At 34.4% G+C, this 20,119-nt stretch overlaps 1 protein-coding gene across 2 annotated transcripts in view; it reads left to right on the forward strand.

Moving 5' to 3' along the window:
• VPS13A (vacuolar protein sorting 13 homolog A) overlaps positions 1-20,119 on the forward strand; it is a 276,405-nt gene that overhangs the window by 104,496 nt on the left and 151,790 nt on the right. For both annotated transcript variants that reach the window (XM_024996187.2, XM_059889554.1), the window contains exons 23-28: positions 4,150-4,288; positions 11,361-11,442; positions 12,887-13,041; positions 13,526-13,682; positions 17,970-18,049; positions 20,038-20,103. In XM_024996187.2, coding sequence (XP_024851955.1) covers positions 4,150-4,288; positions 11,361-11,442; positions 12,887-13,041; positions 13,526-13,682; positions 17,970-18,049; positions 20,038-20,103 — 679 coding nt within the window. The remainder of the gene's footprint in view (positions 1-4,149; positions 4,289-11,360; positions 11,443-12,886; positions 13,042-13,525; positions 13,683-17,969; positions 18,050-20,037; positions 20,104-20,119) is intronic.

Consider the following 20,119-nt stretch of genomic DNA (forward strand, 5'->3'; position numbering starts at 1 on the left):
CCTTTGTTGGCAAAGTCTGTAGTTTACATTATATTTCACTCTTGATGTTGTACATTGAATGGGTTTGGACAAATGCGTGACATGTATCCATCATTATGGTATCATATAGACTTTGTCTTATAGAATATTTTCACTGCTTTAAAAAGTCTTCTGTTTTATCCCTCCTCTATCACACAAGCCCTAGCAAGCATTGATCTTTTTACTGTGTCCATAGTTTTGCCTTTTCCAGAATGTCATATAGATGGAATTATAGAGGAGAAAGACTTTTCAGGTTGGCATCTTTCACTTAGTAATATGCATTTGAGGTTCCTCCCTATCATTTCATAACTTGATAGCTCAATTTTTTAATGCTGAATAATAGTCCATTATCTGATGTATCACAGGGTGTTTATCCATTACCTTCTGCAGGAGATCTTGGTTGCTTCCAAGTTTAGCTATAAAACTGAAATATAAAATTTTTGTGGATAAACTTGATTCATATAAATTTATGGGCAAAGCTATTATAGACATCCATGGATTTATGGATAAGTTTATGGATAAATCCCCATAGGATTTATGGGGACATAACTTTTAAATTCCTTTGGGTAAATATCAAGGAGCTGTTATAGACATCCATGGATTTATGGATAAATTTATGGATAAATACCCATAAGCTCCCAAATCACTGCAGATGGTGACTGCAGCCATGAAATTAAAAGATGCTTACTCCTTGGAAGAAAAGTTATGACCAACCTAGATAGCATATTCAAAAGCAGAGACATTACTTTGCCAACAAAGGTCCGTCTAGTCAAGGCTATGGTTTTTCTAGTGGTCATGTATGGATGTGAAACTGAACTGAACTGAACTTTAAATTCCTCTGGGGTAAATACCAAGGAGCAAAATTGCTGGATCATATGGTAAGAGTATCAGATCAGATCAGTCGCTCAGTCATGTCCAACTCTTTGCAACCCCATGAATCTCAGCACGCCAGGCCTCCCTGTCCAACACCAACTCCCAGAGTTCACTCAGACTCATGTCCATCGAGTCAGTGATGCCATCCAGCCATCTCATCCTCTGTCGTCCCCTTCTCCTCCTTCCCCCAATCCTTCCCAGCATCAGAGTCTTTTCCAATGAGTCAACTCTTCACATGAGGTGGCCAAAGTACTGGAGTTTCAGCTTTAGCATCATTCCTTCCAAAGAAATCCCAGGGCTGATCTCCTTCAGAATGGACTGGTTGGATCTCCTTGCAGTTCAAGGGATTCTCAAGAGTCTTCTCCAACACCACAGTTCAAAAGCATCAATTCTTCGGCACTCAGCCTTCTTCACAGTCCAACTCTCACATCCATATATGACCACTGGAAAAACCATAGCCTTGACTAGACGGACCTTTGTTGGCAAAGTAATGTCTCTGCTTTTGAATATGCTATCTAGGTTGGTCATAACTTTCCTTCCAAGGAGTAAGAGTCTTAATTTCATGGCTGCAGTCACCATCTGCAGTGAGTTTGGAGCCCAGAAAAATAGTCTGACACTTTCCACTGTTTCCCCATCTATTTCCCATGAAGTGATGGGACCGGATGCCATGATCTTCGTTTTCTGAATGTTGAGCTTTAAGCCAACTTTTTCACTCTCCACTTTCACTTTCATCAGGAGGCTTTTTAGTTCCCCTTCACTTTCTGCCATAAGGGTGGTGTCATCTGCATATCTGAGGTTATTGATATTTCTCCCAGCAATCTTGATTCCAGCTTGTGTTTCTTGCAGTCCAGCGTTTCTCATGATGTGCTCTGCATCTTCAGTTTTATAAGAATCTTTCAGACTGTCTTCTAAGTGGCTATACCCTTTTGCATTGTTGTCAGCAGTGATTGTGAGTTCCTGCTGCTCCACATCCTTGCCATTATTTAGTGTTGTCAGTATTTAGTGTTGTCAGTATTATGGTAGGTGTGTAGTAGTATCTCAGTAATTCTTATTTTGATTTGTATTTCTCTGATAGCATATAATGTGAAACATCTTTGCTTATTTGCTGTCTGTGTGTCTTCTTTGATGAGGTGTCTGTTAAGATCTTTGGCCTGTTTTTCAACTAGATTGCCTTCTTATTGAGTAGTATTGAACTTTTTGGATAGTGTTCCTTTATGAGATCTTTCTTTTGCAAATATTTTCTCCCACTTGGTAGCTTGTCTTATAATTTTCTTGGAATTGTCTTTTGTAGAGCAGAAGCTTTAAATTTTTTTTTCTTTAATTCATTACTCTCCGTTTTGGCTGTGGCATATAGGATCTTAGTTCCCTGAACAGGGGTCAAACCCTTGCTCCCTGCAGTAGAACCAGGAATTGTCAGGGAAGTTCCATAAGTTTTTTAATTTTAACCAAATCCAGTTTATCAATTAGTTCTTTCATGAATTGTGCCTTTGCATTGTATCTATTAAGTGATATCTAAAAAGTATCTGAAAAGGTCATCTAAGTTTTCTTTGATTTGTCTTCATGGAGCTTCATAGTACTGGGTTTTAAATTTAGGTCTGTGGTCCACTTTCAGTTGGCTTTTGTGAAAGGTATAAAGCCTATGTATAAATTAATGTTTTTGCATTTCAATATTCGTTTATTCAGTACCATTTGTTGAAGAGAATGTCTTTGCTCCATTATTTGTCTTTGCTCTTTTGTCAGAGATTCAGACTGTATTTGTGGAGGTCTGTTTTGCACTCTCTATTCTGTTCCATTGATCTGTTTGTCTATTGTTTTGACAGTAGCACAGTGTCTTGCTTACTGTAGCTTTAGAGTAAGTCTTGAATCAGGGAATGTCAATCCTCCAACATTGCTCTTCTTCAGTATTATGTTGACTAATATGTTCTGGGTCTTTTGCCTCTCCATATAAATTTTAAAATCAATTTGTCCATATCCATTAAATAACTTCATGGGATATTGATTGTGATTGCATTGAATCTATAGCTCAGTTGGGGATTAACTGACATCTTGACAGTATTGAATTTTCCTACCCTTGAATGTGGAATATTTCTTCATTTATTTAGTTGTTTATTATCAGAATTTTACAGTTTTCCTCCTATGAATTTTGTATTTGTTAGATTTATGCCTAAGTATTACTTTCTTTGGATGCTAATATAAATGTTCTTGTATTTTTAATTTCATATTGTACTTGTCCTTTGGTATATAGGGAAGCAGTTCACTATTCTATATTAATCTTATATCGTACAACTATACTATATTAGCTTATTAGTTTCAGGAATGTTTTAATAGATAATTTACAAGGATGATCATGTTGTCTGTTGACAAAGACAGTTTTATGTCTTTACCAATCTGTATACTTTTAAATTTTATTTTCTTGGCTTACTGCATTGACATGACTTCTAGTGTGATGTTGAAAAGGACTGGTGAGAGGGACATCTTTGTTTTGTACCCAGTCTTGCTGGGAAAACGTTCAGTTTCTCACTGTTAAGGCTGATGTTGGTTGTAGGTTTTTGCAAGATATTTCTTAATTCTAATTTACTGAGAGTTCTTATCATGAATGGGTGTTGAATTTTGTTACATATTTCTCTATATGATTGTGATTTTTCATTCAGATCTGACTTTTAAACCTGGTTTTAAATATATAATCTCTTGGACAGGTAATTTGTACTTGCCAAACCTAATTTCCTGCTAGGAACCATGTATATATGGGAACTTATAAGAAACAGGGAGCAGAAATACATTTCTGCCTCATAGATTGTGAGAATTATTTATTGTATTACATATCAACTGCTTTCCTTAATGCCTATTGGTAATAAACACTTACAAGTAGTAATTGTCAACTGGCATTGACAAAATAATAGAAGGATAGTAAACATAATTGGAGAAGGCAATGGCACCCCACTCCAGTACTTTTGCCTGGAAAATCCCATGGACGGAGGAGCCTGGTAGGCGGCAGACCATGGGGTCGCACAGAGTTGGACACGACTGAAGTGACTTAGCAGTAAACATAATAACAATAGAAAATAAGCCTTTTAAATATAATGTTGTTAATTCAGCTGATGAGATTGGAAAAATGATGGGAATTCTTAGATTGTGAAATAATTTGTCCCGTGGACCGTGTAGATAATTTTTAGTACTTAATATCACATTTGATTATTCTTAGATAATATAAGATGAATAGTCATTTTTTAAATAGTGATTTCTGTCTTTTTGAAACAGATTCAAGATTTATGGAAACTTACCATTAATTTCTTTACGAATCTCAGATAAAAAACTGCAAGGGATTTTGGAACTGATTGAAAGCATTCCAAAACCCTCACCTGCAACTGAAGTAAATGTGCCTGTCAAATCATCTCAGGTAATGTATTTTCAAAATTAATGAAAGAAGAATTTAAAAACAGATTTCACAAAGAGTATGTGTAACCACAGAAATTTGGAGTGAAACAGTTCATCCGTAATAGACTTTTTAAAATTACATTTTGAAAGAGAAAATGATAAAATAGTTAAAGATGCAACTAGTAAACAAAAGTGTAAAATGGTGTCTACCTTTCTTCACTTTTCCGATCTTTAATCCCTTTCCTTGGTGGTTAACTTCTGCTTCTCTAGTTTTTTGAAAATGTTTATAGCTTTTGTTAATACACACATGTACAAATATGTATCTATGTGTATACATATGTATATGTTTATATTATAATGTTCTTAAAATTTACATAAATGGGATAATTATACTTCCTGTTTTAAATCTTTTTTCACCATTATTAACATATGTTATTTACCTTGGAGATATTTACCTGTTCAGCATATAAAGATATGCCTTTTTTTTTTTTAATGGTGGTACAGTGTTAAATTTTGTGAGTGTACCATCCTTTGTATAATGTAATTCTCTTTTGATGGGCTTTTATATTGTTATATTTTTAGTTATAAAAAATATCAGTGCTTTGAACTTTCTTATACATATATTTGAGTATTTTTTTTATCCATTGGATACATTTCTGGAAGTGGTATTGTTGAGTGAAATATGTGAATTTTATTTTTTAATGAATTTTGCCAAATTTGCTTTTTGATTACGAATGTTTAGTCCCACCAGCGTTAAATGTTGTTTCTCAGTTCTCATTAGTCTTGAGTATAAACAAATGTGACAGTTTTAGTGTAGTCAGTAAAGCAGAAGTAGCTGTTTTTTTTGGAATTCCCTTGCCTTTTCTATGATCCAGCGTATGTTGGCAATTTGACCTCTGGTTCCTGTGCCTTAGCTCAGACTCATGTCCATTGAGTCAGTGATGCCATCCATCTCTCTCATCCTCTGTTGCCCCATCTTCTCTTGCCCTCAGTCTTTCCCAGCATCAGGGACTTTTCCAGTGAATTGGCACTTTGCATCAGGTGGCCAAAGTATTGAAACTTCAGTTTCAGCATCAGTCCTTCCAGTGAATGTTCAAAGTTGATTTCCTTTAAAATTGACTGGTTTGATCTCCTTGTAGTCCATGAGACTCTCAAGAGTCTTCTCCAGTACCATAGTTCAAAAGCATCAACTCTTTGGCACTCAACCTTCTTTATGGTCCTCTGTTGTGATTACTGTTTTCATAGAGTCCCTTCTTTCAGTCCTTTCACTTTTCTATTTGTGTATTTGGATCTAAAAGGAATCTCTAGTAGACAGCATGGTGACAGGAGATGGTGAGGGACATGGAATCCTGGCATACTGCAGTCCATGTCCATGGGGTCACAGACAGACACAATGAGTAACTGAATAACAACAAAGTAGACAGCATGTAGTTGGATCCAATTTTTTTTCATCCATTTTGTCAGTTTGTTCCTTTTGATTGGATGGTTCCATCCATTGATATTTAAAGCCATTGGTTGAAGAAAGAAATGACAACCTGCTCTAGTATTCTTGCTTGGGAAATCCTATGGACAGAAGAGCTCAGTGGACTGTAGTCCATAGGATCAAAAGAGTTGGGCATAACTTAGCAACTGAACCGCCACCACCATGTATTTTCAGCCATGAAATGGCCATGCTAAATACTGGACTAAATCTGGTCAGTTCCGTTCAGTCACTCAGTTGTGTCTCACTCTTTGCAACCCCATGGACTGCAGAACGCCAGGCTTCCCTGTGCATCACCAACTTCCAAGCTTGCTCAAACTCATGTCCCTGTTAACTTTTCCAAAAGTGTCATGGAGATTTACAGGTTTCTGGATTAATTGGATAAGATGTTTTTTCCGTGCCATTTCGTGTCTCCCTGAACTGAGGAGGATGCAATTGTGCTTTTATTACCCCCTGATGCTTCCATATTAGAAGTAACCATACAAGTGTGGTTTGGTTATTGTTCTTTTGCGCCTTTTGTTTTAATGAGCTTTTTTAATGCTTTTTTAGTCCACTACCCATTTCCAGTTGATCCAAATAAGACTAAAAGGTAATGTTTTGCCTTTTTTATTTTTTTTAACATGAAGAGAAAATCAGAGTAGTGAAATGTAAATCTATTTCATTCCTCTTCACTTCTTGTTTGTCCTCACTGATCATTTTTTTTTAGTCTAAGAGTCCAAAATATTTGTTACTTTTACTTTGTATTTTATTCCTGTGACTCATTGAAATTCTCTTGTTTTAAGTAATAAAACCAATATAATCTCATATATAAACTTGAAGAAGTAGATTTTACAAGTTATATATAGCATGATCCTAAAATAAGGGATTTTGTATTTTCATCTGCTTTTTTCTAATGTCTCTTGTTGACTTATATTTGATTTTCTCTTGTGTTTGTCATTATTGAACTATACCAGATGTTCATTTGATGCTTGTGCTCTGCCTATAGTGTACAAATTGAGTTAAACAGATACAAGTCTTATCCTTTAGGAATTTTGCAGTTCAGTAAGAATACAGAGATAAAGATGAGGTCAGAGACACCTGTACAGATACCAAATACATAAGTAAAATATTAAGCATTAAAGTCATTACTGATTAGGAAATTTTTTCTTTTAACATTCTGAATTTATAAACTGTGTTTTGAGTTAATACCAGTTTAACTGCAAAGCAGCCAGAAACTTTTGTACAGCTTTGTACTCCCTGTGGTGTTGTCACAATTTCCATATTATACATTGTGTATTCAGTAGTGTCGTTATAATTATTCTTATGGTTTTCTTTTAAGTGTACAGGAAATAAAAAAGGTGACTCTGAACTAAGAATACAACATCTCCTTATTTATTTACTCATGTAATTATATGTACTGGAGATTTCTTCTTTATATAGCTTTGAGTTACTATCTAGTATTCTTTTCCCTACCTAAAGGGCTCTGGCAAGGATTTCTTATTGGACAAGTATAGTGATGATACACTCCTTATGTTGTTGTTGTTTGTCTGGAAATATCTTAATTTCTCTCTCATTTTGAAGGATAGTTTTGCCAGACACATAATCCTTGGTGTCAAATATGACTTTCCATTACCTTTTGACCTTCATGGTTTCTGGTAAGAAATTAGCTTTTAATAGTTTACTGAGAGTCTTAACATAGGCAGCTCACTTCTCTTATTGCTTGCAAGTTTCTTACTTTGTCTTTCAGCTGTTCGATGATAATATGTTTTGGAGTGGATGTATTTGAATATATGTTACTTTCAGTTATTAAACTTAGATTTTTTAGGTTTATGTAAGTGCTTTGCTCAGTTGCCCAGTTGTGTCCAACTCTTTGCGGCTCCATGAACTGTAGCCTGCCAGGCTCCTCTGTCCCAGTTTTTCATCATATTTGGGCACATTTTTGGTAATTATTTTTTCAGATATGCTTTCGTGCCCTCTCTTCGTCTTTTTCTTGCTGGTGTTCTCATAATGCATACATCACCTTACATTATGGTATCTCACAGGCCCCTTAGGTTGTGTTCATTTTTCTTTATCCTTTGTTTCTTTTCTTTTTTTTTTTTTTTTAATAATTTTGACTGATGTGTGCACATGTTTACTGCTAGCTCAACTCTGCTTTTGAAATTCTCTAATGTATTTTTTCTTCAGTTATTGTAGTTTTCAGGTCTGGAACTTGCTTGGTTTCTTTTTATAATTTCTGTCTCTTTATTGATACTTTCCATTTGTTGTAACATTCACCTGGTTTCCTTTATCTCTTTCTCAATGGCTCATTTTAGCTCTCTGAGAACATTTTAGACAAATTTATTTAACGTTTTTTTTTTTCCCCAGTAAATCTGATGCCTTTGCTTCTGCTTGAACTATGTCTGCTATTTTCCTCTGTGCATAGGCCACACTTTGTTTCTTTGCATCTGTTCCCCTGCTGTTGTAACTAGATAGAGGAATTATGAGGAAATTACAGATCTATATATTCATTAACATAGATTTTAAAATATTAATACTTAGCAAATATTATAGTCAAATAGTATGATATTTTAAAAAGATTAGATACTATGATACTTTAAAACACCCAGGAAAGCATTTATCCCATGAAAGCAAAAATAGTTCACCAATCAGTGTTAAGTACACTTATTCAATTATTGAATAAAGGATAAAAAATGTATGATTATTTCAGTAGACAAGGAAAAAGCATTGATAAGATCCAACAACCATTCATGATATCAAACTGAGAATATAAGGGCGCCCCATCAATTTAGGAAACTAAGATAAAGTTTATTTTGAAAAAGACTGAACGCTTCCCCTGTAATATCACGGATAGTGCAGGAATGATGGCTTTTCTCACTACTTCTATTCAAATTCATACTGAAGATTCTAGCTTCTGCAGTAACTTAAGAGAAATAATGACAGAATAGAAAGGGAAAAGTAAAACTGTTTCCTGATGATATGATCATTTATGCAAAAAGTCCTAAGGAATGTAGAAAAATACAACTAGCAATAGCGAATTTGTCACGGTTGCAGTCTATATCATCAATGTAAATAGTAAGTTGTTTCTAAAAATCAAATTAAGAAAAATATTCCTTTTGTAATAGCATTAAAAAATTAAATAATTAGGAAAAGTGTAGCAAAGGAATAATAAGACCTGTGAATCCAAAACTACAGGACATTTCTGTAAAAAATTGATCATGACCTAAATAAGTGGAATGATACAGTTAAGAATTGGAGGACTGACCCTCTTAAAATGACAGTTCTCTCAAAACCCTATAGATTTCTCACAGTCCCAATCTAAATACCAGATTTTTCTTTTGGAAGTTAGCAAGTTTATTATAATACACATATGGAAATACATGAACATATGTTGGCCAAAAAATTTGGATAAGAATAATGTTGGTGGGTTTCTAATATTTGATTTCAAGGCTTATTTTATAGCTGCTTTATTCAGGAAAGTGTTGTTTCAGCGTAAGAATGGACATAAAGATAACTAAAGTAGAATAGAATTCAGAAATAAATTAACAATATGGTTAATGTATATATTTTATTTCTTACAAAGTTTCCAGTGCAACTAAGTAAGTCTTTTCAACAATTGTTTTAAAATAATTAGATTTCCATGTGGGGAAAAAGTGAACATCAGCCTGTAACATATACCAAACATGGAATTTAACCTGCAATGGAACAGAGACTTAATGTAAATGCCCAAAGGTGTAAAGTTTGAAAACCTTCAAAAACAGAGAAAATCTTTGAGTTCTTGTGGTGGATAAAAGTGTCTTGGGATGAATAGGTACAAATATAGGAGAAAAAAAGTAAATTCCTAGATACTAAAATTTTCTGCCTTTTGAATGATACTGTTAATAATGAAAAAAGGCTGTCCATCCAACTGGGAAAAATATTGGCAACCCATACAACTTAGAAAAGCTGTTAGTCGCTAAGTCGAATCCGACTCTTTGCAACACCATGGACTGTAGATCCATAGGTTCCTCTGTCCATGGGATTCTCCAGGCAAGAATACTGGAGTGGGTTGCCATTCCCTTCTGCAGGGGATCTTCCCAACCCAGGGATTGAACCTGGGTCTCCTGCATTGCAGGCAGACTCTTTACCATCTGAGCCACAAGAGAAAGACTATCCAAAATATGTAAGGAGACCAGGAATCCAATAAGAAATGAGCAAACAGACAAGAAAGATGTTCAGTTTTATTATTCACCTCATAAAACAAAATCTTCTTTAATGAATGTAGTGTAAAAAACTTCAAAACATTCAATATTGAAATTGGAGGCAGCAGAGTTGTTACTTTTTGTGGTGGTATGCCTGATGATTGAGGACTCTGAGGGCAGCTTCTGAGTTGCTGGTAATGTTCTGTTCCTGGATCTGAATTTTGGGTGCATGGGTGTGTTTTCTTTTTGAAATTTAGTTTTTATACTTAAATTACATACTCATATGCAGTAGATTATATTTCAGTAAAAATGTTTCCGCCAAATGAATACGATTCTGAGAAGCAGAAACAATCCATGAACCATGTGTAACTATATTTGTGAAATTCTAATTAAAACTAGGGTGAAAATGCCAGTAAGATTATGTCTGAGAATGCTAAATGTTAATGAGGAAGTGGAGCCATACAAACACTAATCTACTGATGACATCATATAATGTCTTATAAACACTTGTGAAAACATATTGATAGTACTTATTAAAGTGAATATATAAAATTCCACTCTGATATATACACGATAGAAAATCTTGCATTTGAGCCCATGTGTTAAATGATGGTTATACTGGTAATGTGAGTAAAAGCAAAAATCTAAACCACACAAGTATTTGCCAACATTGTAATGGACAAATAACCAGTGGTTTATATTCATCAATGTATAGCAGTAAGAATGAGTAAAGTATCAATATGGATAAAATTTAAAGAATATTTTGTTGAAACAGTGTCACAGGAAAATGTATGCAATATTATTGCCTCTTTCTGAGTTTAGAAAGAAACAGGTTAAATAATATTTTACTTATAAAATCAGTCATAGAAGGTTAAAAACAAGTAAATAAAATAAATCAGTTTTAGGGAATGTGATCAAGAAAGTAGCACATAAGATGCTTCTAGGTAAGTATCTGGTACTATTTTGGGTTTTGGCCTGGATGGAAGATTCAGGGGTATCTTTTATTATTATCATTTTCAAATGAATTATATATTTTTTGTATGCTCTACTTGGCTCAGGACAGTAGAAAAGTAATTTACTAAAATATCTTTAAAAAATTAAAAATAAAAGTACAGGCTCCCTAACCACAGAGGCTTTAAATTTTGAGACTTTGGTTGTTTCCTGTGGATGCCATAGAGGTGGCTTCCTTTATTTAGTAAGATGTTAAGATATATCTATGATTTCTTCCTATACGAAGTCTGTCAACAAGGAAATGATTGTAACAGTTGTGAAATTTATATTTAGCCTTAAATTGTAAAAGCACTTCTTTAAATTTACATTTACAAATTTTCTAGTTCAGACTGGAATTTTTCCAGTTAATTCAGATTTAAGTGTGTGTGTGTTTGTTGTCACAGTCGTCCTAGAACTTACAATAAAAGTCTATGTACCAGTTGAGAGTGAATTAACTTTTCTTCCAGGTTCAAAGATCCACTTCTTTGGGAACATCACAGATGTCACAGAAGAAATTTCCTCTTTTGGAAATTCCATGTGTTGAAGATGGTAAAATGAAGCTACTTTAGGAAATTTTCCTTGTTATAAATAGATTATAAAAATAATTTTCATTTGGAGACCACATAAACAATTTCAGGCAATAGTAGATATGCATGTTATCTAGAAAATTTCACTTAAATTCCTTTTGCAGTGGGATTTTCTGGAGAGAGTAACATGGAAGCATATGCACTACCATGTGTAAAATAGGTAACCAAAAGGAATTTGCCGTATGACGCAGGGAACTCAAACTGGGGCTGTGTAACAATGTAGAGGGGTGGGAAGGGTGGGAGGGAGGTTAAAGACCAAGAGGACACATGTATACCTATGGCTGACTCATGTTGATGTGTGCCAGAGGCCAACACAATATTGTGAAGAAATTTTCCTTCAATTAAAAATAAGCTTCAAAAAACAGTTGAATCCCATAGTAACAAGGACCACTAGTAAGTTTTAATCTTCTCTATCCTATTGTGATCTAAAAGAACCCATGAAAGTTTGTGTCTAATTTATAACCTGTTACTTAGCTTTTGGAGATCTTCATTATAGTAATTTTTTTTTTAACTTTTCACATTTTATTTTCACTTATTAAAGGAAAATAATCAAGCCTTAATATATACATTCACCTATGAAGACTTGTAAATATTTTGTTATGAAATACAGGTTTTTTTGGCCACATTGGAAAGAAAAATAAATATATTTTACTATTTTTAAGAGTTTAAAAATTGCTAAATGTTAAATAACAGAAATTGCCATGTTGATCCTCAGTTTTCTAGAGAATGTTTACCTTTCTCTGTAGTGATCAGGCTTGGTGGGAAGGGGAAGGAGATGTTTTTGTGAGATCATCTATCCTTAAATTCAATTTTATATTTTTAGGGATATATTAGATGGTTTTAGTTTCTCTTAAACCTTCTTTTAATAGTTTGACTGGATTTTGGACCCTTTAAAGTATGTTTAAAAAATTTATTATCATATATATGGCTAAATAGTTGTCCATATGTGAAATAGTGCTTAATCTTAGTTTCTCTGTTTAAACTGCAGGGCCTGCCCCCTGCTTTTACTGTTTCAGAGTTTGTAATTAAGTTCTGTTTTGCTCTCCAGATAGAGTGAGCATATTAGTATGTCCCTTTGAGTATTCATCATGTAGGTAGTAATTGGCCTTGGCATTTGCTATAAAATTTTCTTTGGCAGTTTTTAGACTATTGATTTTAAAGATGCCTATTCTAAAGATTGCATTTTGTAATTTTTGATACATTTTGTCATTAAGAATTTATTTTTGCAGCTATAATCTCTATATTCTTTTCTTTTTATTTTGATGTTGCAGTTTTTTGAAAACTGACATTTCAGTTTTTTGAAGAAGTGTTGTAGTGTTCATATTTATTTCAGATAAATTATTAAAATTTTATTATTAAATCAGTCCTGTAGATTATTGACTTAAAAAATGTTCTGTGGTATTTAGATTCAGATGAGGAGTTTTTTGATGCACCATGTAGTCCGTTGGAAGAGCCTCTTCAATCACCATCTAGAATTAAAAGTCCTCAACAGAAAAATCTTCAGAAACCAGATTGTTTTAAAAATATGATTGAGTATAAAATAAGATTTGAAGTGCCAGAGGTATGCCTTATATGTACCGTAGTAAAATTAATATGGCTTATTTAAATTTTGGTCATTTCTGCTATTCACAGATTATTTTTATAGTCTTATTACTAATAGACATTGTTTTAATCCTATTTAAGCTCAATCCAGATGTTACTTTGTGATTCTCCTTCCCCTTTGAAGATTAATTTCCTTAATAATTAAAGATTTGGCCACCCTCACCTTCTGAGAGGGACCACATTCTGTCTGTGGAAAGTTTAAATAAATCCTCTTTCACTTAAAAAAATAATTAAGAGTTTATATGTATTATTACTATTCAGTATATATTTATTGAAGATAATTTGCCTAGTGCATGTATTTTATATGTATAAGATCTCTCCTAAATTGAAATCTATATCATTTATATCATATGTATACCTCATATATCCATATATGGCCACCATCTGCATAAATATTTTTGTGTGTGTGTTAGATAGTTGTTTCTTTTTTCTTTCTTTTCTAGGTTTTGATTCAGTTCTGTCACCTTGTTGGAGACTGTGAACTACCCGTGGTAGAAATTAATGTCTTAGGATTGGGCACAGATATTGAGCTTAGAACATTTGATTTGAAAGCAAATGCCTTTTTGAAAGAGGTCTGCTTAAAATGTCCAGATTATTTTGGTAAGTATCTCTGTTTTTAAAAATAATTTAGTTCAGTTCAGTCGCTTAGTTGTGTCCGACTCCTTGCGACCCCATGGACTGCAGCACGCCAGGCCTCCCTGTCCATCGCCAACTCTTGAAATTTACTCAAATCCATGTCCATTGAGTCAGTGATGCCATCCAACCATCTTATCCTTTGTCGTCCCCTTCTCCTGCCTTTAGTCTTTCCCAGCATCAGCATCTTTTCAAATGAGTCAGTTCTTCACATCAGGTGGCCAAAGTATTGGAGTTTCAGCTTCAACATCAGTCCTTCTAATGAGTATTCAGGACTGATTTTCTTTAGGATGGGCTGGTTGGATCTCATTGCAGTTGAAGGGATTCTCAAGAGTCTTCTCCAACACCACATTTCAAAAGCATCAGCTCTTCAGCGCTCAGCTTTCCAACTCTCACATCCATACATGACTCCTGGAAAAACCATAGCTTTGACTAGACAGACTTTGTTGGCAAAGTAACAGACTTTTGTTGTCTCTGCTTTTTAATATACTATCTAGGTTGGTCATAACTTTCCTTCCAAGGAGTAAGCGTCTTTTAATTTCATGGCTGCAATCACCATCTGCAGTGATTTTGGAGCCCCAAAAAATAAAGTCTGTCACTGTTTGCACTGTTTCCCCATCTGTTTGCCATGAAGTGATGGGACCAGATGCTGTGATCTTAGTTTTCTGAATGTTGAGCTTTAAGCCAACTTTTTCACTCTCCTCTTTCATTTTCATTAAGAGGCTCTTTAGTTCTTTACTTTCTGCCATAAGGGTGGTGTCACCTGCATATCTGAGATTAATTAAAAAATTAATTTTAATATTTGATTAGCTTCTAGATATAAATTCTCTAGACATTTAGTCAGTACATTTGATATTATCAAAGACATATTATGAGTTAGTCTTCAACTTTCATATTATACTTTGATAAGGAGTAGGCTAGAGGGATATGAAGACAACTTTTTTCATTAAGAAAAATGGTGAAATTTAAATCTACTTAATGAATACTAAAATACTGAAATAGTTTTCTATTGATATTACAACAGTTTACCACAAATTTATTAAATTTGTGTAACTGAGATGTCTGACAAGTCTCAATAGGCAAAAGTCAAGCTATCAACAGGACTTCTGTTTTGGAGGCTGTAGGGGAAGATCTGTTTTCTTCTTCATTCAGGTGTTGGCAGGACATCAGTTTTATCTGATTTGAGTCCATTTTCTTACTGCTTATAAGTTGTAGATTGGGCTTAGCTCCTACAGGCCTCTCTGAATCGTTGCGAATAATTTTTTGTATTCCAGAACCATTATGAGGTGTTAGGTCCTTCTTATGTTGTAGTCTTGCTAACCTTTTCTTCCACTCTAAAAACTAAGGTAATTAAGATTGGGTGCATCTGGATAATCAGAGGTCATTTCCCCTTAATCTTGACCTTAATCACCTCTGTAATGTTACATTTACCATATGAGATAACATATTCTCAGATTTGGGGGAATTAGAGCATGGACATTTCATTTAATTTCAAGTGTTTTTAACTCTTCCTTCAAGATTTCTTTTTTGAGTCATGTGTTATTTAGAAATGTGTTATTTATTTTCCAAATATTTTGGAATTTTCCAACTAATTTTCTGTTACTGATTTCTGTTTTCATTCTTCTGTGGTCTGAAGGCAGACATTGTATGATTTCTGTTTTTAAAAGTTGCTAAGCTGTGTTCTGTGGCTCAGAATGTGGTTGATCTTGGTAAATATTCCACGTGAGCTTAAGAAGAATGAATATTATGCTCTTGTTGGATGAAGTAGTCTCTAGACATCCATTACCTCCAGTTATTTGATGGTGTTACCGAGCTGAAAATGTCCTTACTGATATATTATATATATATATTTTTTTTTATATATATTTTTTTCATTTCTGATAGAAGAGTATGAAGGGTTCTAATAAGGTAGTGGGTTCATCTATTTCTCTTTGCATTATGATCATTTTTTCCTTTCTATTGTTCAATAAGTACACCTTAAGGATTGTTGTATTCTCATGGAAAATTGACTGCTTTATCATTATTTAATGCCTTTCTTTATCCCTTACAACTTTTGCTTGCCTTGAAGTCTGCTCTGTCTGAAAATTAACATAGCTATCCTTGCTTTCTTCCTTTTAGTGTTAGCATAATATGGTTTTCAACATCTGTTTACTTTGAAACTATATGTACTTTTGTATTTAAAGTGGGTTTTTAAGCAGACAGTATATACTTGGGTCTTTTTTTTTATTATTCATGTTGGAAATTGGGTCTTTTTTAATTTTTAAAGTTAAAAAATTTTTTTTGGAGGGGGAGATGGGCATGGCCTTGTGGCTTTTAGGATGTTAGTTCCCTGACCAGGGATCAAACCTGGGCCCTGGCAGTTAAAGTGTTGAGTCCTAACCACTGGACTGTCAGGAAATTCCCTTTTGATTGTTGTTTTCTTTTTTTTAATGTTTATAAGTTATTTAATTTTTATTTTATTTTTTAAAAATTTTATTTTTAAACTTTACAATATTGTATTAGTTCTGCCAAATATCGAAATGAATCCACCACAGGTATACATGTGTTCCCCATCCTGAACCCTCCTCCCTCCTCCCTCCCCATACCCTCCCTCTGGGTCGTCCCAGTGCACCAGCCCCAAGCATCCAGTATCATGCATCGAACCTGGACTGGCGACTTGTTTCATACATGATATTATACATGTTTCAATGCCATTCTCCCAAATCTTCCCACCCTCTCCCTCTAAATGGAAGCTATCCTGTGAAATCTTTCGAACTCATTTAGGAGTCCCCCCCTCCCCCACCCCACTACCACCCTGTGGTAAACTGATACTAAAATAAGGGAGTTAAAAACTTAAGCTGAACTCTGTGGGAATAAGAAAGGTGAAGAATATGCTTATATACATATCAAGGATTTGAAAGTGTCATCTTCTCTGGGAACTCATTCTCAGACAAAAAATGTCTGTTAACTGTTATAACGAAACTTCCCCTTTTCTGTGAGCCCTGGATTAAATGTGATCTCTGTATGTTGGGAAGCAGATTAAGTATTGTGGCCTGAAAACTTAGTTATTGGAAATGATTTACACATTTTTAGTTCCATACACTACACTTATTCTGTGGCCCTTCAGAACTTGTATCTGGTGAACTGTGTTATGATTATCTCTTCCTGAAAAAATTATCATACATGCAAGAAACAGAATTCTGCCTTATTATGCTTTTTACATCAAGAAAGTTTGCTCTGACAGTTGAAAAATGAGCCAACTTGATAGTGCTTTGCAGTAATCCAGAAGTATTACAGAAGTTGTTAATATTTGTTTTTTATAATTGTTTGTTTCCCTAAGAGCAAAGGGTAAGATAACCCTTGCATACATAATACAGGATATACGACTAACAGTTCCCCTATTTGTGTAATACATTTGCTTATGTTTTCTTAGAAAGAGTAGGAAGAAGCGAATACAATATTTCTTACACAAAGTAAATAATCAGTAAATAGTTGTTCAGTGAATGAATGAATGTGTGAAAAAGTGGGGACTTTTTTAAGGATTGAAATGTGATTAGCATCTGCAGTAGAAGGCTAGCTTAAATACTAATGAACTTAAATCTGGAGGGTTCTGTGGAAATACACTGTATTTTTTCCCTCATGAGTAGTATGACTGGTTTGTAGTCCTATCTTCCAGTATCTTGTTATTGATTTCAAAGGCATAAGTAATTTGCTAATGATGGTTATAAAGACTTGACACAAAATACTCTTCTTCAGCAGTTTCCTTGATTATTTTCTTAGATTTTAAGCAGAAGCTACAATATAATTTGTAAAGACTGATAATATGGTACTCAAGTTTATTTTAATCTAAACTAATACACATAACAGCTTATTTCTCATCAACTGTCTGATGTTTTTTGTATACAGTCGTTTTTAGAGATTCTGACTATTTCTGTGATTCAGGACCAGAATCGCTTCATGTCCTTTCATTGTTCCTCATAAACATTGTTTTCTCTATCTGATTGCTACTTTTTCTTACTTAACTTCCTATCTAAGTTTAGAAAGGTAAGATAATCTTTTGTAGTGTGGCATAAGAAAAGGGAATCATAAGATGGAATTACATTTGTAGATTTTAAAATAAAGGAAGAAAGACCACCCGATTTGAGTAATACAGAGATCAGAGTTCAGAACTAATACAGGAAATACTTCTTTTCCAATTCTATAATTGTTAATATTTCCTGCATTTATTTCCTATTAGTTTTTCTATGAAAGAATAATTTGAGAAATTATTTTTAGATGAAAACAAGAAACCAGTTTATTTGATTACAACACTGGATAACACAATGGAAGATCTCTTAACACTGGAATATGTGAAGGTAAGTAGTTTGATTTACATACTTGCTATGGTAAGCAAGTGGTGCTAGTGGTAAAGAACCTGCCTGCCAGTGCAGGAGACTTAAGAGATGTTGGTTCGATCCCTGAGTCAGGAAGATGGCCTGGAGGAGGGCGTGGCAACCCCCTCCAGTGTTCTTGCCTGGAGAATCCCGTGGACAGAGGAGCCTGGCGGGCTACCGTCCATGGGATGGCACAGAGTCGGACGCGACTGAAGCAACTTACCTCGCATGCAAGCGTGGTGAGGATACTGTTGAGATATTTAAATCAAGTTTTATAAGTTCAGAAATACTCAGTTTAATCTCCATCCCGATGTGATCACTGTAACTCCTAAAACTTTAAGATGTTTTATTTTGTCATCCTCTATTAGATAACTTGTGGTTTAAAACACTTAATGTATCAGGACAATAAGCAGCCCACTTTCTAAGTAGATATGACCTGCAGTTTGACTGTTTATCCCCATCAGGGAATCTACAGACTTTTTAATCTTGATGGAATTTGTTGTGGTATACTATAAAAGATGAAGCTTTCACTTGATTTCCCACGATAGTCTGAAGTTACCTAATTTTCCTGCTGTCAGTGGCTCCATTCCTTTTCTGTTGACTTGTGATAACCAAGTCATCATTTATTAAATATTTATGGGTACTGTCATCTACATATGATTTCGCCTTTGTTTTCACTGACCTGTTTTTATATAAGTGCCCCATTATTTTAATAATTATAGTACTTTATAGTAAGAATAATGCTCAGTAAGCATTATATAACTTTAAAGACCATTTTTTACTACTATTGTTGCAGTTTTTAGTGTTTGTATTGTTTATGAATTAAACAACTTTTATCAATATAAAAATGTTTCAGATCTAAATATAGCACAGAATATTTGATACCTGATGGATCATTCTGTCAGAATTTTAACATTCAGGAAGATTTGGGAAGGACCTTACAGAGTTGCAGATGATTAAATGATTATCCTCTACGTGTGATAATATCTAAATTTCCACTCTTTTTTTTGGTGGGAATTTTTTCTTTTTTTAAATTTACTTTTTAGTTGGAAGAAAATTGCTTTACAATGTTGTAATGGTTTCTGTCATACAACACCACAAACCAGCCATAATTATACATTTATCACCTCCCTCTTGAGCCTGCCTCCCCTCCCACCATCCCACCCCTCTCAGTCCTCACAGAATGCCTGGCTGGGCTCCGTGTGTTATATAGCAGCTTCACACCAGCTGTCTGTTTTGCACAGGGTAGTGTATATATGTCTGTGCTACTTTCTCCATTTGTCCCACTCTTTCCTTCCCCGACTGTCTGCAAGTCCATTCTCTATATCTGCATGTCCATTCCTTCCCTGAAGATAGATTCATCAGTATCATTTTTCTAGATTCCATATATATGCATTAATATATGATATTTGTTTTTTTCCTTTCTGACTTCACTCTATAACAGGCTCTAGGTTCATCCACCTCACTAGAACTGACTCACATTCGTTCTTTTTTTTTATGACGAATATTTCATTATATGGGCTTCCCTGGTGCAGCTCAGAGGTTAAAGCATCTGCCTGGAATTCAGGAGACTCGGGTTCCATCCCTGGGTTGGGAAGATCCCCTGGAGAAGGAAATGGCACCCCACTCCAGTACTCTTGCCTGGAGAATCCCATGGAGGGCGGAGCCTGGTAGGCTACCGTCCATGGGGTCGCAAAGAGTCAGACACGGCTGAGCAACTTCACTTCACTCTTCACCATATCTTCTTTATCTAGATTTCTACTCTTGGTAATAAGATAGTATGTAGCATTTATTGAATACTTGCTCTAAACTTACCAAGTTTCTTTTGTTCTGGTGAAGCAGTTGTTTAATTATATGTATGTAAATAGCTCAAAAAATTATATAAATGTGTAGTAGGACCATTGTGTAATTGTATGTGCAGTTGTGTTCCTGTGATAATCTAACAGATTTGTATTTCTCACTTTGTGTAGGCTGAAAATAATTTACCTGCAACAATATTGAAGAATGCTTATAACAGTGTTGTGCAACTGATAAAGGTATAAGTGAATAATA

The sequence above is a fragment of the Bos taurus genome, chromosome 8 (genome assembly GCF_002263795.3).
Source record: "Bos taurus isolate L1 Dominette 01449 registration number 42190680 breed Hereford chromosome 8, ARS-UCD2.0, whole genome shotgun sequence".
NCBI classification, from domain to species: domain Eukaryota; kingdom Metazoa; phylum Chordata; class Mammalia; order Artiodactyla; family Bovidae; genus Bos; species Bos taurus.